The sequence below is a fragment of the Macrobrachium nipponense genome, chromosome 9 (genome assembly GCF_015104395.2).
Source record: "Macrobrachium nipponense isolate FS-2020 chromosome 9, ASM1510439v2, whole genome shotgun sequence".
Taxonomy (NCBI): domain Eukaryota; kingdom Metazoa; phylum Arthropoda; class Malacostraca; order Decapoda; family Palaemonidae; genus Macrobrachium; species Macrobrachium nipponense.
The window spans coordinates 77,162,093-77,181,667 of NC_061110.1; the positions used below are offsets into that span (position 1 = coordinate 77,162,093).

The 19,575-nt window shown below is 38.4% G+C and overlaps 1 protein-coding gene across 1 annotated transcript in view; it reads right to left on the reverse strand.

The window, feature by feature from the left end:
• Window positions 1-19,575, reverse strand: part of LOC135218667 (GTPase-activating protein and VPS9 domain-containing protein 1-like) — a 387,415-nt gene that overhangs the window by 166,195 nt on the left and 201,645 nt on the right. The window contains exons 12-13 of the mRNA XM_064255113.1: window positions 16,303-16,506; window positions 2,459-4,134 (exon numbers count right to left, since the gene is read on the reverse strand). Coding sequence (XP_064111183.1) covers window positions 2,459-4,134; window positions 16,303-16,506 — 1,880 coding nt within the window. The remainder of the gene's footprint in view (window positions 1-2,458; window positions 4,135-16,302; window positions 16,507-19,575) is intronic.

Sequence of the window (19,575 nt, forward strand, 5' to 3'; positions counted from 1 at the left end):
GAATAACTTAAAACTAAAGCTAACTTAAAGCGTAACTTAAAATTATAGGGGCTATAGGACCCCTTGAATTTACCTTAAGTTAGAGTGATTGATGTAAAACTTAAGCACTATAACAGATGAGGACCAGCTACCGGAGATGGAATACTTACCCCGTCTAAAAGCTGGCTCACCAGATCGTAACAGATGGTACACATTTCATGGTACCAGACCTGGATGTCCCCGTGCGGAGTCGCGCATGGAGCATGGGACCGGCAAACTTCGTGTCCACATGGTCCTGAAGTGTGGCGGCGCATCCCGGATGCTCACAAGTTGGTGGTCTGTAAGTGAAAAGACACATGAGTATCTTAAAGACTATCACTTACAGGCTAAAGGACAGAAGAACTCCGTTGCATGCCGGAGCTCGGAAAAAATTTGGGCATAACCCCTCCCTTAATCGCCTGAATAGGCTATAACCCCGGAGGGATCCGGTGAAACACGAAGGGAGGGGGGATGTTTTAAGGTACTTAAGATAAACTTAATAGTTTAACATAATAGATCTTAAACCTAAAAACTCGAACGTACCGGACTAAGTCCAGTGCGTGGCGGAGTGTATAACTCAGTGAAACGGAGAGGTTAGACGGGACCGCCTGTATGTTCCGGTCCACCCCGTGGGGTAGACTAGCACCTTTCCACTGGATGCCAGGTCTCCGGTGGTAAAGGAGCCCTAGTAAGGTGGGAAAGAGCAAGGGACATACAGACTCGGGCTAGTAACGGAGCGACGGGGTAGTAATGGAGGGGGGAAAGGCCAGTCCCCCCCACCTTACCACCCGACCGGACCGAGAAGCCGGAGAGGTCGAGTCCAGTCTGGGTCTGTCCCGTCCCTCTACCCCCTCCGCCTGGGGGGAGAGAGGGAGGCAGGCTCGGGTATGTGGAGCGAGCATGGGCAGGCCTACCCCACCCCCCCCGACCCTATGGAAGAGCGGGAGGGGGGAAAGGTGACTGGACAGGCGTCTGGCTGCCTCGTGATCACGTAGTGACCACGGGGCGATAAGAACAACAACTAAGCCTAGAAACATAACCAACTGATCAGAGAGATGCTATCGGGAAGCAACCGAGCTGAAGAGCGGTAACATATAGGCCCAATGGGCTGTGACCTTAGCTAACAAGCCAAGGCCAACGCCTAACTAACCTAACAAATATCACATACATAATACAAATGAATAATAAAATGAAAGAAAGAAAACAATATAGTAGGAGAAAAAATCCAGGAGTGTACGACTAACCCGAAGGCAAGTCTACCACTCAAAGCTAGCCGAGGCCGATACTAAGAGCCGTGGCTAGGGTCTGGATGGAAGAGCCTACATAAGGTAAAAGACATGCATGCATGACAAAACCGTGTAGACCGTACCCTAAACAAAGCGGATAATAAAATAGAGCGTACATAAGCAAGGGGATGTTCTGGGTATGGGCGACCCAGAACGGACCCACCACGAGGCAGAACCATGCTGCCATGCTTCCGACCTAGAGTTCGTATTTATACCTAAAAAACGGCAAATACGTGCTCAGGGCCGGAAAAAACCAATTAGCAATAAACACTGAGTACTTAACTTAGCTGCTGCGATGGCTGCACGCTCCATGGTAATAAAATCCAAAGGAAAGGGCACAAAAACACAGAGAAGAAAATGGCACGTGTGTATCGTGTGCGCTAACTGAAAAGGATGGCCACCAGAGGCGCAGCAGTCGGCAGCATGGGATGGAGTAGTAGTAGTAGGTGCTGCCCACTCTGTGGGTCGGCTCTCCTCTTGGGGGATTTTGTAGTGGGAGAATTCTATTGGTTTTTGGCTCGTGGTAGTGGTCTCACTCGCCATAGTGTTCATACCGACACCCTCTGGGAGGGTGAGCGAGTCAGTTATACTGACCTTTTTCTTTATTTATTTATTCTCTGGTATGTGTTAGTACATTTACCCTAGAAATAATAGATTAAAGGATATTTCGCGCAGCGACACGAGCTGAGCCCAGAAATGTATTTATATAACAATTCTATTTTCTTTTCCATATGATTTAAAGGTATTATAATCTGTTTGGTTTGTGCCCATAAAAGAAGGCATCATCAAAAAGCAAAATAATTACTGCTGCTAATGAGCCCTTTTGCTCATCCCTACTTTAATAGTTTCTCTAACATCCTCTTTTCTGAGTGTACAAAAAAGATAATCTACTACTGTGAAGATATAGGATAGTGAAGGTGACCTTGCTGAAGGCTAAGCCACAAGCTGGTCAAAGTTCTTGTCTCTAACCATTCATAATGTATCTACTTTGCTTGTAATCTTGATTTTTCTTACACAAACTTATTACACTATGCATTTCTGTTCTTTCCTTAATTTGTTTTCCCGTGCTCTATATTATAATGTCATAATCTTATATTTCTATTTGATATATTATTTCAAATTTAACTTTAAAGTTTGAGAATGTGTATACATACAGGTGCTCTGCTGTGATGGCTGTATCAGTCTCTGAGGCATCAATCTCTGGCTTTTTATTACGGTACTTTGCAATGATGTCATCACTTGTTTCTTCAATGGTCGGAGGACGGCTATCTTCTGAAAGAGATCTCCTCACATTTGTATCCTGGCCAGGAATCCCTACCCGTATGAAAGTCGTGTCATCACCAGAACGACTCCCTGGCTTTCGTCTTCCTTTGAAGCCTGGGAGTTTGAAATTCTTGAAAAAACCTCTTTTATGCTTAGCATCACCATCTAGAGAATCCCGATCACCTCTTTCAGCAGTTTTATCAAAACTTATACTTTTGGGTATAGCTCCAGTGGCTGCCATATTGAGTGCTGGAGTTGGTTCTGGGGTATCTATCGAGTCTGTAGTAGGTCCAGAGCTTGCATTAGATATGGATCGCACTTTTCCTGATCCTCCCACACCATCAGAACCTGAACTGCTGGAAGAAGCAAGACTAGTAGTACTTAAATGTAAACTACTGTCTTCACCCGATCCCCGGTCACTAGATATCAACTTGTGCTGAGGATGAACAACCACAACACTACCTGATGGTTCAATATGCCCACTCTCACCACTACTTCCAAGATCTATAAGAGGAGCACCTGAATTACTGTGAGCCCCTTCACTATTTATAAACGTATTCAGAAGGAGGTGCTGTTCACCACACACTATGCCATTGTTGGGTAAGGTTGAGAGATTTAAACTCAGTCGTCCCAAGGACTGCGTTGCTGAAGCAATTTCCTGCTCAAGCTGTGACATTGCTTCCTGAACTTCTCCATCTATTCCGTCTATGAGTGAAGAATCTGCCTCGGAAGAATGGATAGGCTGGAATTCAACCCTAGGTGGAGTTGCAGAGCCACTTACCCTGTTTTGCATAACAGGTATGGGTTTCAATATACCACTAATGGTATTGCTACTAGCACCAATTCCCATAGTTCCTGGGATTACAGGCATTGGCTTCAATATGCCGCCACCACCACCTGCACAAGCAGCATCTACTGGAGATCTTGATCCCTGAGCTCGAGGTGTAACATTTTCTTCCTGCTGGTGTACAGGATCTGGTCTGAGTAGATCGCCACCAAGTTCTACCTCCACCTCTGACCGTCCCGTGTCATCTGAACGAGCTACGCTCTGGGCATCGTCAGTGTCAAATTCTGTCATGCGTTCAGAGTCAGACGCCAAAACATCAGTGCTCCACGCTTCAGATGCAGTTTCAAAGGTCTCTCCTGCAGCATCACCACTCAAATAATCACCCTGCATTCTATCCAATTCTGCTAAGTGGCGATTTAACAGTTGCTCATGAAACTGATCTCCACGGTCGGCTCGATCTGCTGCTTCAATAGTTTCAGAATCACTAGCAAGGACATCTGTACTCCAAGTGTCAGATACCAGTGATATAGTTTCGTCACCACTTATAAGTGGCTTTATCTCAAAACGACCAAATTTTTCTTCAATATCAGCCCTGGCAGGCTTAGGCACTGTTACTGGTATATTGGGTGGTGCTTGTTGATGCTCTGCTCCACCCCTCAACCCAACTTCTTCCCCTTCAGTTACTTGAGAGGATGGAGTATCACGACCAGAGACATTAGGCGTCCCACGTCCAGACACATTTGCTGAGACCATGTCAGACAAGTTATCAGGCTGATCTTCCTGGAAAGAGAAATCAGATTTTAACACATTCATAATAAAAAATCCAGTAAGTAAGCTAAACAAGCAATGTCATCTTAATATCATAAGTCAGCAAATGCACCTTCAGCTGAAGAGAAAGAACTAAAGGTAAAAATAATCACAAGTTGGATAACAAAAGATTTGACAAAATTAAAAATAAAAGCTAAATTGAAAGAAAAACAAAATGACATAAGCAATATCCTAATGAATGAATGAATGATTGTTAGTTCTCTGGCATCCTGACATCGAAGGTCATTGACGCCGTGCAATATCCTAAACACAATATGTAATATGTAACCCGTAATATTATTAATGTCAGCCATGAAAAAAACAAAAGAATTCTGCACAATGTTAAAAGAGAGATGTGAATGTAATTACGTACTCTAAAGGTCTATATGTACTCTAAGTTTTTTCAATAATTATGTTGAGAAACAGACTTCATGTCCACTGATTTCCAAAGATCTCATCACCAGCTCTGAATCAATGTAAACTAAAGTGAAATAAAAATCAATGCAGAATCTATATCTTCATTACTCATGAAACCTTTTCCACAGTTACCTCTATTTTTCATCAGTTTAGTTAATAATTGAAAATTATATATATGTGTATTCCATATATTCAGACCTATGTTTGTTTCACACAGCCCTGTTAATCATGTTCTGCTTCATTTCCATGTACAGGAAATACCTAATCACACAAAGTCATACTGTACATGCCTAGAAGTACATAAAAAACTCACTTCTCTTTTCACATTTTGTCTTGAGAGTCAACAGCATCACTCTTTCCTGAATGGCTTTGTGTGAAGTTTCCCATTTGAAAATCATTCTATTCACATTACATATGTACTGGTTTCAATATCATTCTCTGTCATGAGTGTTAACTTTTGTGTCTTGATTTGTTTATGTAGCTTTGTCTTTATGTGTAGCTGGGTTCTGACACAGATCACCTTTCCCCTGCCAGGTTACTGTAATTAATCAATTTATCTTAATCTAGCTTTTGTTCTTATTATTCATGCATATTTATTCCCAGTTGATTTTCTTGTTATTCAGTGCTCTCTTCTATGTCATCGCTGAGTAACTTGTAACTTCTGCAATATGCACAAACAAACAAACTAACTGACATAACCAAATCGAGAAATAGCTGACTGCCGACACCATGAGCTATAACTATCACACTTTTATTGGGAGCTTAAAAGTTATCGTCTTGCTGCTAAAACTTGCTAATTCTCAATGCTCAATTCCATACGTAAAAATAAAATATATTATTATTCATCATTTATACAATGGAGAGGGTGGTCTTAAAGACCACCACTAAATTAGAGCTGCAATTAATAGCTATTACGGAAAAAAAACTATCCTGTAGAGATTGCAAAACATTTTGGAATAGGTGAAAGCAATGTCCAAAACTTATGAAATCACACCTTGACTTCTTTAATAATTTATTTCTTATATAAATCATAGCATTTGCATTTTTAAAACCCAACTTTGTTAACCCTCTTACTCCGATTGGACATATTAAACGTCAAGATAAATTGTCTCCCGGGTGCTGATTGGACGTATTAAACGTCGACATAAAAAAGTTTTTTTAAAAATTTGCGGAAAAATACTTATAGGCCTACCAGGCAAAAACTTTTGAATCACGCGCCTTGGGGGATGCTGGGAGCTCACAGATGAAGGCATTGTTTTGTTTACAATCGTTACCCAGGCGTGCAAGCGCGAATTTCTTTCTTATCGCACTAAAAAGTATCAGTGACACATCTCATAAATTATTTCGTCACTTTGACATAATTTTTGCACCATTCTAAATTAGCCATTACATGGAGTATTATATATGAAAATGTGCGCAATTTCATGCACAATACAACAATAAAATACTCAGGATTGCAGCTTTTATCAGTTTTGAGATATTTTCATATAAGTAATGATAGGTGCCAAAATTTCTACCTTCGGTCAACTTTGACTCTACTGAAATGGTCGAAAACCGCAATTGTAAGCTAAAACACTTATATTCTAGTAATATTCAATCATTTACCTTCATTTTGCAACAAATTGGATGTCTATAGCACAATATTTCGATTTATGGTGAATTTATGAAAAAACTTTTTCCTTACGCCCGCTCGGTAACTATTCAGATAAATTTTTACGTGCGATTGTCGTAATGTTTGCACCATTTTAAATTTGTCGTTACATAAAGTTTTATATATGGAAATGTGTGCAATTTCATGCACAATACAACTAAAAACAACCCATGGTTGTAGCTTTTATCAGTTTTGATATATTTTCATATAAATAACGATAAATGCCAAAATTTCAACCTTCGGTCAACTTTGACTCTACCGAAATGGTTGAAAAACGCAATTGTAAGCTAAAACTATTATATTCTAGTAATATTCAATAATTTACCTTCATTTTGCAACAAATTGGAAGTCTCTAGCACAATATTTCGATTTATGGTGAATTTATGAAAAAAAAAAAAAAAAAATTTTCCTTACGTCCGCGCGGTAACTCTTCCGAAAAAAATCAGAAATTTTTTTGTGCGATTGTCGTAATGTTTGCATAATTTTAAATTAACCGTTACATAAAAGTTTTATATATGAAAATGTGCGCAATTTCATGTAGAATACAAAAAAATGATTGAAGGTTGTAGCTTTTCTCATTTTCGAAATATTTGCATATAAATCACGATAAATAGAAAATAAACGTTCGGTCAACTTTGACTCTACCGAAATGGTCGACAAACGCAATTGTAAGCTAAAACTCTTACAGTCTAGTAATATTCAGTCATTTATCTTCATATTGAAACAAATTCAAAGTCTCTAGCACAATATTTAGATTAATGGTGAATTTTAAAAAAAACTTTCCTTCCCTTCGTGCGCGGATTCTCCGCCGCAAATCTCCAAAATGCGTACGTCGCATTCTCGTTATATTTGCTCCATTTCATATTAGGCGTTTCATAGAGTTTTTGATATGAAAATGTGCACAATTTCATGTAGAATACAACAAAAAATAATTGAAGGTTGTAGCTTTTCTCATTTTCGAAATATTTGCATATAAAAAAATTTATAAAAAAAATTTGACACTCGGTCAACTTTAACTCGTCTGAAATGGTCGAAAACTGTAATTGTAAGCCAAATCTCTTACAGTATAGTAATAGTAAATCATTTATCTTTATTCTGAAACAAATTGGAAGTCTCTAGAACAATATTTAGATTTATGGTGAATTTAAAAAAAAAAAACATTTTTTACGTAAGCGCGTTACGAATTCATGCATCATTTTGTGATAATATTTTCTCTGTGTTGCTTTGATCGTTTTACAATGTGTTATATACCAAATGATCGCAATTTAGTGTATAAAACAACGAAAAAAAATTAACTCGTTAGCTTTAACCGTTTTGCTCACAGCGCGATTTGAATACAATTATATATGAAATTTTGTTTTTGCGCTATCATATATCGCATTATTTATATATGATAATGATATTTTTTTTCATTTCTGATGGTTGCATACTAAACTTCAGGAAATGACAAAAAAAGGAGCCATAAATGAACTCTTAATCCTAAAAAATAAGCGCGCTGTATTTTGAAAAAAATATATTTTTTCCGTTTCAGTGCTCACTCTGAGACCCCCTCGGCATACGGGAGACGATTTTTATGATATACCCCTTCGGCGTAAGAGGGTTAATTCACATGAAAAATGCATCTCCAAATTGTTTCATCTAGAAATTAATGGCAATGACGATGTTGGTGTTACTCAATCACCTAAATATGATAATGCACAAAATATACTGTAACTGGATACAGTAAGCAAAAAGGTTTCATTAAAATCAATCTTATTAATAGAGTAATCATTATCATAAATACAGTTGTACAGTTTGATATTGCAAAGATACTTCCCCCCCCCCTTAAATTATGGTTTTAGAGCTTTGCAGTTTTTAGAAATATGGATAAGTTATTGTAAACCTGAATAAAGTTCTTTAGAAATGCTGAATAACCATTAATAGAAATATCAAAGTGTGATCTTGACATAGTACTACATGTAGCTGCAGCTTTTGCTGCTTCATCAGCCCTTCCACTTCCTTTGATGCCTACATGGGCAATCCAGAATATTTAAACATTTTTTGCCAACTTTTTATAATTGTGAAGTAAAAATGTAATTTGTTGTACAAGTATATTTTTCATCATTACATATTCTGAAAGGTTTTCATAGCACTTCTAAGGGTACTAAGAATTACCAATTTTTTGTGATGGTGTATCTTTAATAATTTTAATGGCCAATCCTCCTGCACATGATTCTGCTGTTAAAACAGTTTAATTGTTAGGCAAGGAAAGCCAGTAGCATTGTTTGTTAACCCTCTTACGCCGAAGCCCTAAAAATCAAAACCTCTCCTGTATGCCGGCGCCGGTTTGGAGTGAGCGCGGAAGCGGAAAAAATAATTTTTTCAAAAAATTACAGCGCGCTTAGTTTTGAAGATTCAGAGTTCATTTTTGGCTCATTTTTTTTTCATTGCCTGAAGTTTAGTATGCAATCATCAGAAATGAAAAATAATATCATTATCATATGTAAATAATGCGATATATGGTAGCGAAAAAAAATAAATTCATAGATAATTGTATTCAAATCACGCTGTGCAAAAAATGGTCAAAGCTAACGAGTTACTTTTTTTTCGTTGTATTGTACACTAAATTGCAATGATTTTGATATATAATACATAGTAAAACAATAAAAGCAACACCGGAAAAATATTATCACAAAATGATCTACGAATTCGTAACGCGCGGACGCAAAAAAATGTTATTTTCAAAAATTCACCGTAATTCTAAATATTGTTCTAGAGACTTCCAATTTGTTTCAAAATTAAGACAAATGATTGAATATTACGATACTGTAAAGTAGAGGGTTTTTTAAGGGATAAAAAGAATTTGGGCAGATTCGACATTTCGGACGAGTTAAATTTGACCGAATGTCAAAATTTTTATATATATATTTTTTATATGCACACATTTCGGAGATGGAAAAAGCTACAACCTTTAATTATTTTTTATTGTATTCTTCATGAATTTGCGCACATTTTGATATATGAAACTCTATAAAACGGCTAATATGAAAAGGAGCAAATATTAGGATAATGCGATGTACGTATTTCGGAGACTTGCGGCCGCGAATCGGCGCGCGGAGTGAAGGTAAATATATTTTTCAAAAATTCACCATAAATCACAATATTGTTCTAGAGACTTCAAATTTGTTTCAAAATGAAGAAAAATGACGGAATGTTACTAGGCCGTAAGAGTTTTAGCTTACAATAGCTTTTTTCAACTATTTCGGTAGAGTCAAATTTGACCGAACGTGGTTTTTTTTTCTATTTATCGTGATTTATATGCAAATATTTCGAAAAAAGAGAAAAGCTACAACCTTCAATCATTTTTAGTTGTATTCTACATGAAATTGCGCACATTTTCATATATGAAACTTTATGTAACAGCTAATTTTAAATGGTGCAAACATTTCGACAATCGCACAAAAAAATTGATTTTTTCGGAAGAGTTACCGCGCGGACGTAAGGAAAATTTTTTTTTTTTTTTTCATAAATTCACCATAAATCGAAATATTGTGCTAGAGACTTCCAAGTTGTTGCAAAATGAAGGTAGATGATTGAATATTACTAGAATATAAGAGTTTTAGCTTACAATTGCGTTTTTCGACCATTTCGGTAGAGTCAAAGTTGACCGAAAGTTGAAATTTTTGCACTTAACGTTATTTATATGAAAATATTTCGAAATTGATAAAAGCTACAACCATGGGTTGTTTTTAGTTGTATTGTGCATGAAATTGCGCACATTTCCATATATAAAACTTTATGTAACGGCAAATTTAAAAGGGTGCAAACATTAGGACAATCGCACGAAAAAATTTATCGGAAGAGTTATCGCACGAACGTAAGGAAAAAGTTTTCTCATAAATTCACCATAAATCGAAATATTGTGCTATAGACGTCCAATTTGATGCAAAATTAAGGCAAATGATTGAATATTACTATAATATAAGAATTTTAGCTTACAATTGCGTTTCTCAACCATTTTGGTAGAGTCAAAGTTGACCGAAGGTTGAAATTTTTGCACTTATCGCTATTTATATGAAAATATTTCAAAACTGATAAAAGCTACAATCATGAGTATTTTTTTGTTGTATTTTACATGAAATTGCGCACATTTTCATATATAATACTTCATGTAAAGGATAATTTAAAATGGTGCAAAAATTATGTCAAAGTGACGAAATAATTTTTGAGATGTGTCACTGATACTTTTTAGTGCGATAAGAAAGAAATTCGCGCTTGCGCGCCTGCGTAGCGATTGTAAACAAAACAACGCCTTGATCCGTGAACTCCCAGCATCCCCCAAGGTGCGTGATTCAAAAGTTTTCGGCTGGTAGGCCTATAAGTATTTTTCCGCAAATTTAAAAAAAAACTTTTTTGACCGACGTATGATACGTCCAATCGGCATACGGGAGACATTTTGACTCGACGTTTAGTACGTCCAATCGGCGTAAGAGGGTTAAGTTATATGGTTGCAAATCCTATGCTTGTATGTGGCATAGTATGAAGCTTTGTTTCAAATATGCTACTGCATGTTGTTTATATTTTGGATTACGTATATGTATAGGTTCAAGATTAATATTTCAAGTGTGTATAAGTTCATATTTCATGACAAGTTCCTTGGCAAGATGTAAGTCACATATCTCTGGATTACTGGTTCACTGCATTTGCTGCTGATCAAGCTTTAATTTGCAAAGTAGACATCAAGAGTAAATGACCTGCATGGCTTGGAGGTATCGTCACCTACCTGTGATGAACGGTTCTTTCTGACACTGCAAGACAGCTCATTTTTCGTATTGCACTTCCTACATATGGGAGAGATGTTATTTCCGTCTATCGTTCTTTGAACATATCTGGTTCTTAGGGCTTGATCTTGTGCCGCTGTTATCATTCCTTCAGTTTTCTTGAGCTCTCCCCTCTGTAACCATTGCTGTTTCATTGCTGGCTAGTTCTTTAGTCTGTCTCATGTATTGTCTGTGCATTGGTTTGTTGTGCCATTCCTCTGTTCTGTTTGTCATTCTCCTGGCTGTATATTTCTGGGTTTTTGTCTACTTTTATTAGTCCTTCCCATGCACTCTTGAGCCACTCATCTTCACTGGCTTTCAGATATTGCCCCAGTGCTCTGTTCTCAATGTTGACGCAGTCCTCTATGCTTAGTAGTCCCCTCCCTCCTTCCTTTTGTGTTATGTATAGTCTGTCTGTATTTGCTCTTGGCTGTAGTGCTTTGTGTATTGTCACATGTTTCCTCATTTTCTGGTCTACGCTGCAAAGTTCTGCCTTCGTCCATTCCACTATTCCTGCGCTGTATCTGAGTACTGACACTGCCCATGTGTTTATGGCTTTTATAATATTTCTGGCGTTGAGTTTTGACTTGAGTATTGCCTAGAGTCTCTGCATACATTCTTTCCTGATCTTGTCCTTCATCTCTTGGTGTTTTATATCCCCCTCCTTCCATTATTCCCAGGTATTTGTATCCTGTCTCATCTATGTGCTTGATGTTACTCCCATCTGGTAGCTTTATCCCTTCAGTCTTTGTTAATTTGCCCTTTTATATGTTGCCTAAGGTGCATTTTTCTATTCCAAACTCCATCCTGATGTCGCCAGATACAATCCTTACATTCTGGATTAGGGTATCTATTTCCTTGATGCCCTTACCATACAGCTTGATGTCGTCCATAAACATCAGATGGTTAATTCTGTTGCCTCTTTTCTTGAGTTGGTACCCAGCATCCATCTTCTGCAGTACTTTTGTCATGGGAATTATGGCTACTACAAAGAGTAGTGGGGACAGTGAGTCACCCTAGAAGATCCCTCTCCTGATATTAACCTCTGCTAGTCTTATTCCAGAATCACGCCCGCACCAAACATCACGAGGCCATCTCCCGAGATGTCATCATAAAGAACACGAAGATCATCGGGAAGGCCCCTGATGCCCGTCGGTTGCGCCTGCTGGAGGCGCTCCTCATCCAGCAAATAAAACCTACACTGAATACGACGCAGGAAGAATTTCTCCTCCCTACGAGTATGAGAAGGCCTGCCACCAACAATGACACCACCGATCATGACAACTCTATGGATGACAACGCCCCCGAACGAGGTACTCCTGCAGCCGATGGAAATCAAAGTAGCCGTGACGTCCCACAGCATAGCGCAACGCCCATCAATATTACAGCGCCGCTTAGAAGGTCCAGGCGGCTGCAGGATATGCTGCAACGCAACCATCGGCTCGAAGAAAGTGGCTTGAGACCTGGCTCAGGCAGCCAATGAAAACAAGACTCACCGCCACCAGCCAATAGGAGACAAGCATGGGGCAGACCCCCTGCTGTCAACCACAGATATAAGGAGGACGGACACCGCACCAAGATCAGTCCACCCTCAGCTTCCCAGCCCGAGGATGTCTGGCAGTTCCAGACGAAAGCTCGCTTTAAGAAAAAGAGAGAGAGAGAGAGAGAGAGAGAGAGAGAGAGAGAAAATCGTTAATGACTTTGAAAACTATGGTATCATAGTTTATCTGTAAAATTTAAATATATACACCTATTTTGACCCTGTATTTTACCATGACCTCTATAGGCGCTCTACTAGCCTGTTTAAGTAGCACTGAAAAAGCCGCTATTCGCAAAATAGAGAAGAATCTCTACAAGTGTAACGCTGCTGAAGTAACCATTACTTTTAATAAAGTATTATTAATATTATTATTTTATTAAAAATAATGGCAGAATTCACAGAATTGATTTTGTACAATATTCTTTCAATTCTCCTTATGATTTGCCTTTCTGGCACGCTGGTATTATGAAGCAGCTGTCCAATATTCATCGTGCTGTAGGTCGTCAACGGAATTTCGGGCTGGTGTTATCAAAGGCAAACTGGTTATCAGGGACAGGCTGGGGTCGTCAACAGGCCGTAGTCGTCAGGGGGCTATCCGGTATTCCTTGTTTTTTCTTCGTTTCTGGTTTTTAAAGGTGTCTACATGTTTCGGCCACCTCATTTGGCCATCTTCGGGACGGAATCGCTGAGTGCAATGGTCTGTGTCAGATGTATTCACGCTATTTATTGCATTCGGGTGGTTTGAAGAAATGGGTACCTCACTTTTCATTGGGCAATACCTGTGACGTCACGAGCGATGTCATCAGGGGGCCCGTTGCTGGTTGGCTGTCCTCTTCATGGGCGGAGCCTCATCCTTATTGATGATGGTGGAGGCCCCCTCGAAGGGCGTGCTACCAGGTCGTCCTCAGGGCGAGAGCTTCAGCTTCGATCACCCTCAGGGTTACTAGGGACATCCCTGAGGACGACCTGATAGCACGCCCTTCGAGGGGGCCTCCACCATCACCAATAAGGATGAGGCTCCGCCCACGAAGAGGACAGCCAACCGGCAACGGGCCCCCTGATGACATAGCTCATGACGTCACAGGTATTGCCCAATGAAAAGTGAGGTACCCATTTCTTCAAACCACCCGAATGCAATAAATAGCGTGAATATATCTGACACAGACCATTGCACTCAGCGATCCCGTCCCGAAGATGGCCAAATGAGGTGGCTGAAACATGTAGACGCCTTTAAAAACCAGAAACGAAGAAAAACCAGGAATACCGGATAGCCCCCTGACGGCTACGGCCTGTTCCCGACCTACGAAAAGCACCTGTATACCTGTTGACAACCCCAGCCTGTCCCTGATAACCAGTTTGCCTTTGATAACACCAGCCCGAAATTTCGTTGACGACCTACAGTACGATGAATATTGGACAGCTGCATCATAATACCAGCGTGCCAGAAAGACAAATCATAAGGAGAATTGAAAGAATATTGTACAAAATCAATTCTGTGAATTCTGCCATTATTTTTAATAAATCTCGTTTGAAAGAAGGTCTCTTTCCAGCATACACTAATATTATTATTATCATTATTATTATTATTATTTTTTTTTTTTGCTCTATCACAGTCTTCCAATTCGACTGGGTGGTATTTATAGTGTAGGGTTCCGGGTTGCATCCTGCCTCCTTAGGAGTCCATCACTTTTCTTACTATGTGCACCATTTCTAGGATCACACTCTTCTGCAAGAGTCCTGGAGCTACTTCAGCCTCTAGTTTTTCTAGATTCCTTTTCAGGGATCTTGGGCTCGTGCCTAGTGCTCCTATGATTATGGGTACAATTCCCACTGGCATATCCCATATCCTTCTTATTTCTATTTTCAGATCTTGATACTTATCCATTATTTCCCTCTCTTTCTCTTCAACTCTGGTGTCCCATGGTATTGCGACATCAATGAGTGATACTTTCTTCTTGATTTTGTCAATCAAATTATTATTATTATTACCATTATCATTACCATTATTATTATTATTATTATTATTATTATTATTATTATTATTATTATTATTATTATTATCAGATGAAACCTATTTATATGCAACAAGCCCACAGATGCCACTGGCTTGAAATTCAAGCTTGAAAGAATATGGTGTTCATTAGGAAGAAGTAAGAGGAAGTAAAGGGAAATACAGAAAAAAAAAGATCCCATTAAAAAAAAAATTAATTAATTAATAGGTAATAGATAAAAATATATCAAAATGCATGAAGAATACTATAATAGGGTAGTCATGCATTGCATCTTGGCTTGAATTTCTGAAGTTCCAATTGCATGACATCCACTGGGAGGCTGTTCTACAGTCCAATGGTGAAAGGAATAAAGAACCTCTAGAACTGAGAAGCTTGACAGCGAGGCACATTTACTGTATATTGATACTGTTGTTCAGCGAATCTGGTTCCTCCCAGCCGATATAGGGGATCAGGGATAAATTGTGAATTTGAAAGATCTCTGTTGAAATACTTATGAAAAACTGACAAAACACGAGAAAAACGAGACCATCTGTCAATGGTCCAAGTCACAACTGCTACTACCATGAACCACTCTATCTAAAAAGGGATAAATCTCTGGGAGAAGCAGACATCCACACCAAAGAACAGTATTTTAGTAAAGGCAGTACAAATGAGCTAAAACAGGTTGTATGAGGCATTATGAACAAAACCTAACTTTTGTGCAACATTTGCTGAAACTTTCATTACATGTTTCTCCTAAGTTAGATGTCAGTCAAAAGTTACACCTAGCATAGTTCTTGGTCCAAACTCATTAGCAAAGTTCTATCAGTCTGAAGGGTGGGAAATCGGTATGAGATCTACTAATCAATAGCGTTTTCATTTTACTGGAGTTAAGCCTTATACCCCACCGACTACATCATTCCTTGATCACGATTGAGGCTGAGGGCAGCTTCATTTCTCGTAAGTGAAGACCTTACTACACCCAAAAGTGTTGCATCATCAGCATACTGAATAATCTTGTTATCCAGGCCAATAACCATATTACTTGCATACACTAAGCAACAGTTGACCAAGAACACTGCCCTGTGGAACTCCAGACACAATAGGACTTGGTTCACTAAAGATCCTGTCCATAGCAACTTGCTGCTGCCTACCTGTAAGGAAATCTTGAAGTAATCCTAAAACATATTCACCCACGCCATGATTCTTATGTTTAAAAGTAAATGCCTTGTCATTTACTAAATCACAAGCAGCTCTTTTTGAATTACTCTGTACTCAAAACCTTTATCAAGGTTCCCTGGCAAAAGGCATGTCAAGTCTAAAATAGCATCACAGGTGCTTCCTGTATGCAAACTTACTATCATCTAACACTCCTATATATTCCTCATACTTACTATATAATGGATGAAAAATAAGTTTTTCTGCAACTTTGGAGAGAATTATCGTAATCATCATTATTAATACTATTATTATCTTATCATCATATTATTATTATAAATAGTGGATATTTTTCTTTACCTGTGAAACTTGAAGCTGTCAAAAGTGTTCTCAACTGGGTACAAATACAAACTAATTGTTACACTTTGGGAAAAAATCAAATGCACACACTCACAGTAATAAAGGATGCATACAAAAACAATCAAGTCATAACGTCCTGTTGGTGAATAGGAATCCAACATAATGGAAAACAAAAGCAGTAGCTAATAATATATGTTCTTCTGGAATTAAACTCTTAGGTCTTACCTGTTCGACATCATCAAGACTAGACGCAACACTGTGATTACTAGCTGCCTCACTTATAGCTTCTAAATTATCTGAGGTATTGCCTATAGATCCTTCGTCATGAGATAGAGAAAATCTTGTTCTTTTTTCTATTGTTGCTTCCCCACCACTTCCTTCGGTATCATCCTCTACATTCATTCTAACTCTTGAGGCCGTTTTGGTTGACTTCAAAATAAATAGGAAAATAGTTTAGTTCAAGAAAAAATATAAATTTTCATATAACATTTTCATAACATTTTATTACCGGAACACTTACTTTTAAAGATGAGAATACATTTATACACTAGTCAGGCTTTCAAAAAAGAAGAATGCTTGGCTGACTCAGAAGGACTGTCTAGTTCACCTGTTCTCTATCATGAGGGTTTCCACAACGAATGACATATTTGAGGATTCAGAGAACATTCTGTTGGAAGGGTCTGATCCTTTCAGCTGAGCTGATCTAACATATTGCTACATCTCTATACAAACTGGGGAATAAACACAATACATATGTGCTTCTGCCCATGGAAGAAGGTCCTCTGCTAGAAAAAGCACTGAAAAGGATTTCATACCATTCTATTTCCAGATGTAAGCCAAGAAGGTTAAAGTGTCAAAGAACACAGCTACTACTTTTCCTACCAGATGTTTACATTGCTTCAAACTCTTCCTGTTACCTAAGAGTTCAAATTGTCAATGCACAGCAATTGCTCCTCTTCTGACCATAATCCAGGCATTTTTAAATCACCTAGAAAGGCCCCCAACCTTTCACTGAGGTGTCTAAAAACAAAGTGAGGCCAACTCCTGTAGAGATCCCATATGACCTAAAAGTGAAAGCCACAGCTTTGCTGGAAGCGGCTGCAAGGGCTGAAATCCATTGATAAGTGACAGGAAATTGTCTACTTGTTTCTACAAGGGACAACAGACTGCACTGGAACTGGCAATGGCTTTTCTCAGTTAACAAGAATGCCCCAAAAATGAGTTGGAAGAAGTAAAATGTCCTTGGCCATCAGAACCCCCTGTAAGAGTTGGTGAGAACTTGCAAGTCATCCAAACAAAGCGGAAGCAGGTTCCAAGATGACACAAGCCCACTACGGGAGCTAAAACTTGCAGTGCTGTGCTTACCGTATATGACGGCGTATGAGGAGACCTTTTAACCTTAAAAAATCTCCCCCAAAATGGGGGATCGTCTTTAAGCAAGTATAAAAAGCAAACCTTAAATCCTGCCAAGATTTTTAATGACAGAAGTGTTAATAGTTGTGTCAATACTTAACCACCATCACAACAATTGACACCGTAAACAAAACTTCTGTAGTAATGATAAAAACCTTAGGTGTAAACAAAACTTCTGTAGTAATGATAAAAACCTTAGGTAATTCAAGTGAATCACTAGTGGCACAACTAAGTTTACTGTAAACAAAACCATTTTAAATACAGTAATTACCATGGATAATTACCACTTTATTACAGGTGTACAATCTCTAACCGTAAGTCTAAAAACCGAAAAGGTTTATTAACCTAAATATTTTCTGAGGGAAATTATCATTTACAAAAGTTAAGCATATTACAGAATATAAACATTATTACCGTATGCCATTTGCATTTAATATTGCTTACATTCTCAAAATCTCAGCTGACTGAGTACTATCAATATCTTCACTGTCATTATCTGCTAGAAGAGATGTAATTCAGAAAGTTTCTCTTGTAAATTAACAAAGTTTGGTTTGAAATGAGCACAATATTTCATTGTATAAGTATCAGTGTGATTTCGCCAGTTCTAGACTTCAGTTTTGCCTGCCCCGTTATTAATTTTATTCAGCCTTGGCTAAAACCTGCAGCTTTAATTTGCTGGGATTCTTTCTTCAGATCTCCACTGCATGAAGAATGAGTAAAAATATATTCTATTTTTACTTTTGGAAGCCATCATTCAAAATAGGCTGGGTTTAACAACATGACAGCTTTAATGTAACTTTTAATAAATGATTGATAGTTGCGGCAAATGAAGTTGGCAATCAGCTGTTTCTCAATTCAGTTGTTTATGTCGGCATAAGTTTACAATATCTTCAACTGTAATTCTAAAACCTGGAATTTCTTAGTGGAGGATGGAGCATCATCATAAGTATAATGGTTGGAGAGAGAGAGAGAGAGAGAGAGAGAGAGAGAGAGAGAGAGAGAGAGAGAGAGAGAGAGAGAGAGAGAGAGAGAGATTTTAGAATTTCTTAGTGGAGGATGGAGCATCATCATAAGTATAATGGTTGCAGAGAGAGAGAGAGACCTTACAGACCTTACATCTTGTTCGGGTTGCCCCAGGTCACTCAGTGTGAGGCACCTCTAATGTCTACCAGAGAGTTGCTAGTACATCTGGTATATTTTGCATCATCCAATCTTGGATGGTCTGGGATGCGGCTTAGATGTTTGTCGAGCTTATTCTTAAACACATCTACTCTCACTCCTCATATATTCCTCAGATGGGCTGGCAACGCATTGAATAGACGCTGTATTATCGATGCTGGTGCGTAGTGGATTAATGTCCTGTGTGTTTTCCTTATTTTTCCTGGTATAGTTTTGGGCACTTTTAATCTACCTCTGCTTGCTCTTTCTGATATTTTTAGCTCCATGATGTTTTTGGCTATTCCTTCTATCTGTTTCCATGCCTGAATTATCATGTAGCGTTCTCTTCTCCTTTCTAGACTATATAATTTTAAGGATTGTAGTCTTTCCCTGTAATCAATATCCTTAACTTCTTCTATTCTAGCTGTAAAGGACCTTTGTACACTCTCTATTTGTGCAATATCCTTTCGATAGTGTGGGTATCATATCATATTGCAATGTTCAAGTGGACTACGAACATGTTTTATAAAGCATAATCATGTGTTCAACTTTTCTTGTTTTGAAGTGCCGTAACAACATTCCCATTTTTGCTTTACATTTTGCCAATAGAATTGCCATTTGATCATTGCATATGTTCCTATTCATCATCACACCAAGGTCTTTAACTGCTTCCTTATTTGTGATTGTCTCATTATTAGGTCCCCTATATGCATATAGCTTTCCTTCTCTGTCTCCATAATTTATTGATTCAAATTTATCAGAGTTAAATACCATCCTATTTACCTCTGCCCAATCATATACTTTGTTAAGGTCTCTTTGTAGCGCGTTCCTATGTTCATCACAAGTAATTTCTCTACTTATTCTTGTGTCATCGGCAAAACTACTCACTACTGAGTCCTTAACATTACTGTCTATGTCTGCAATCAT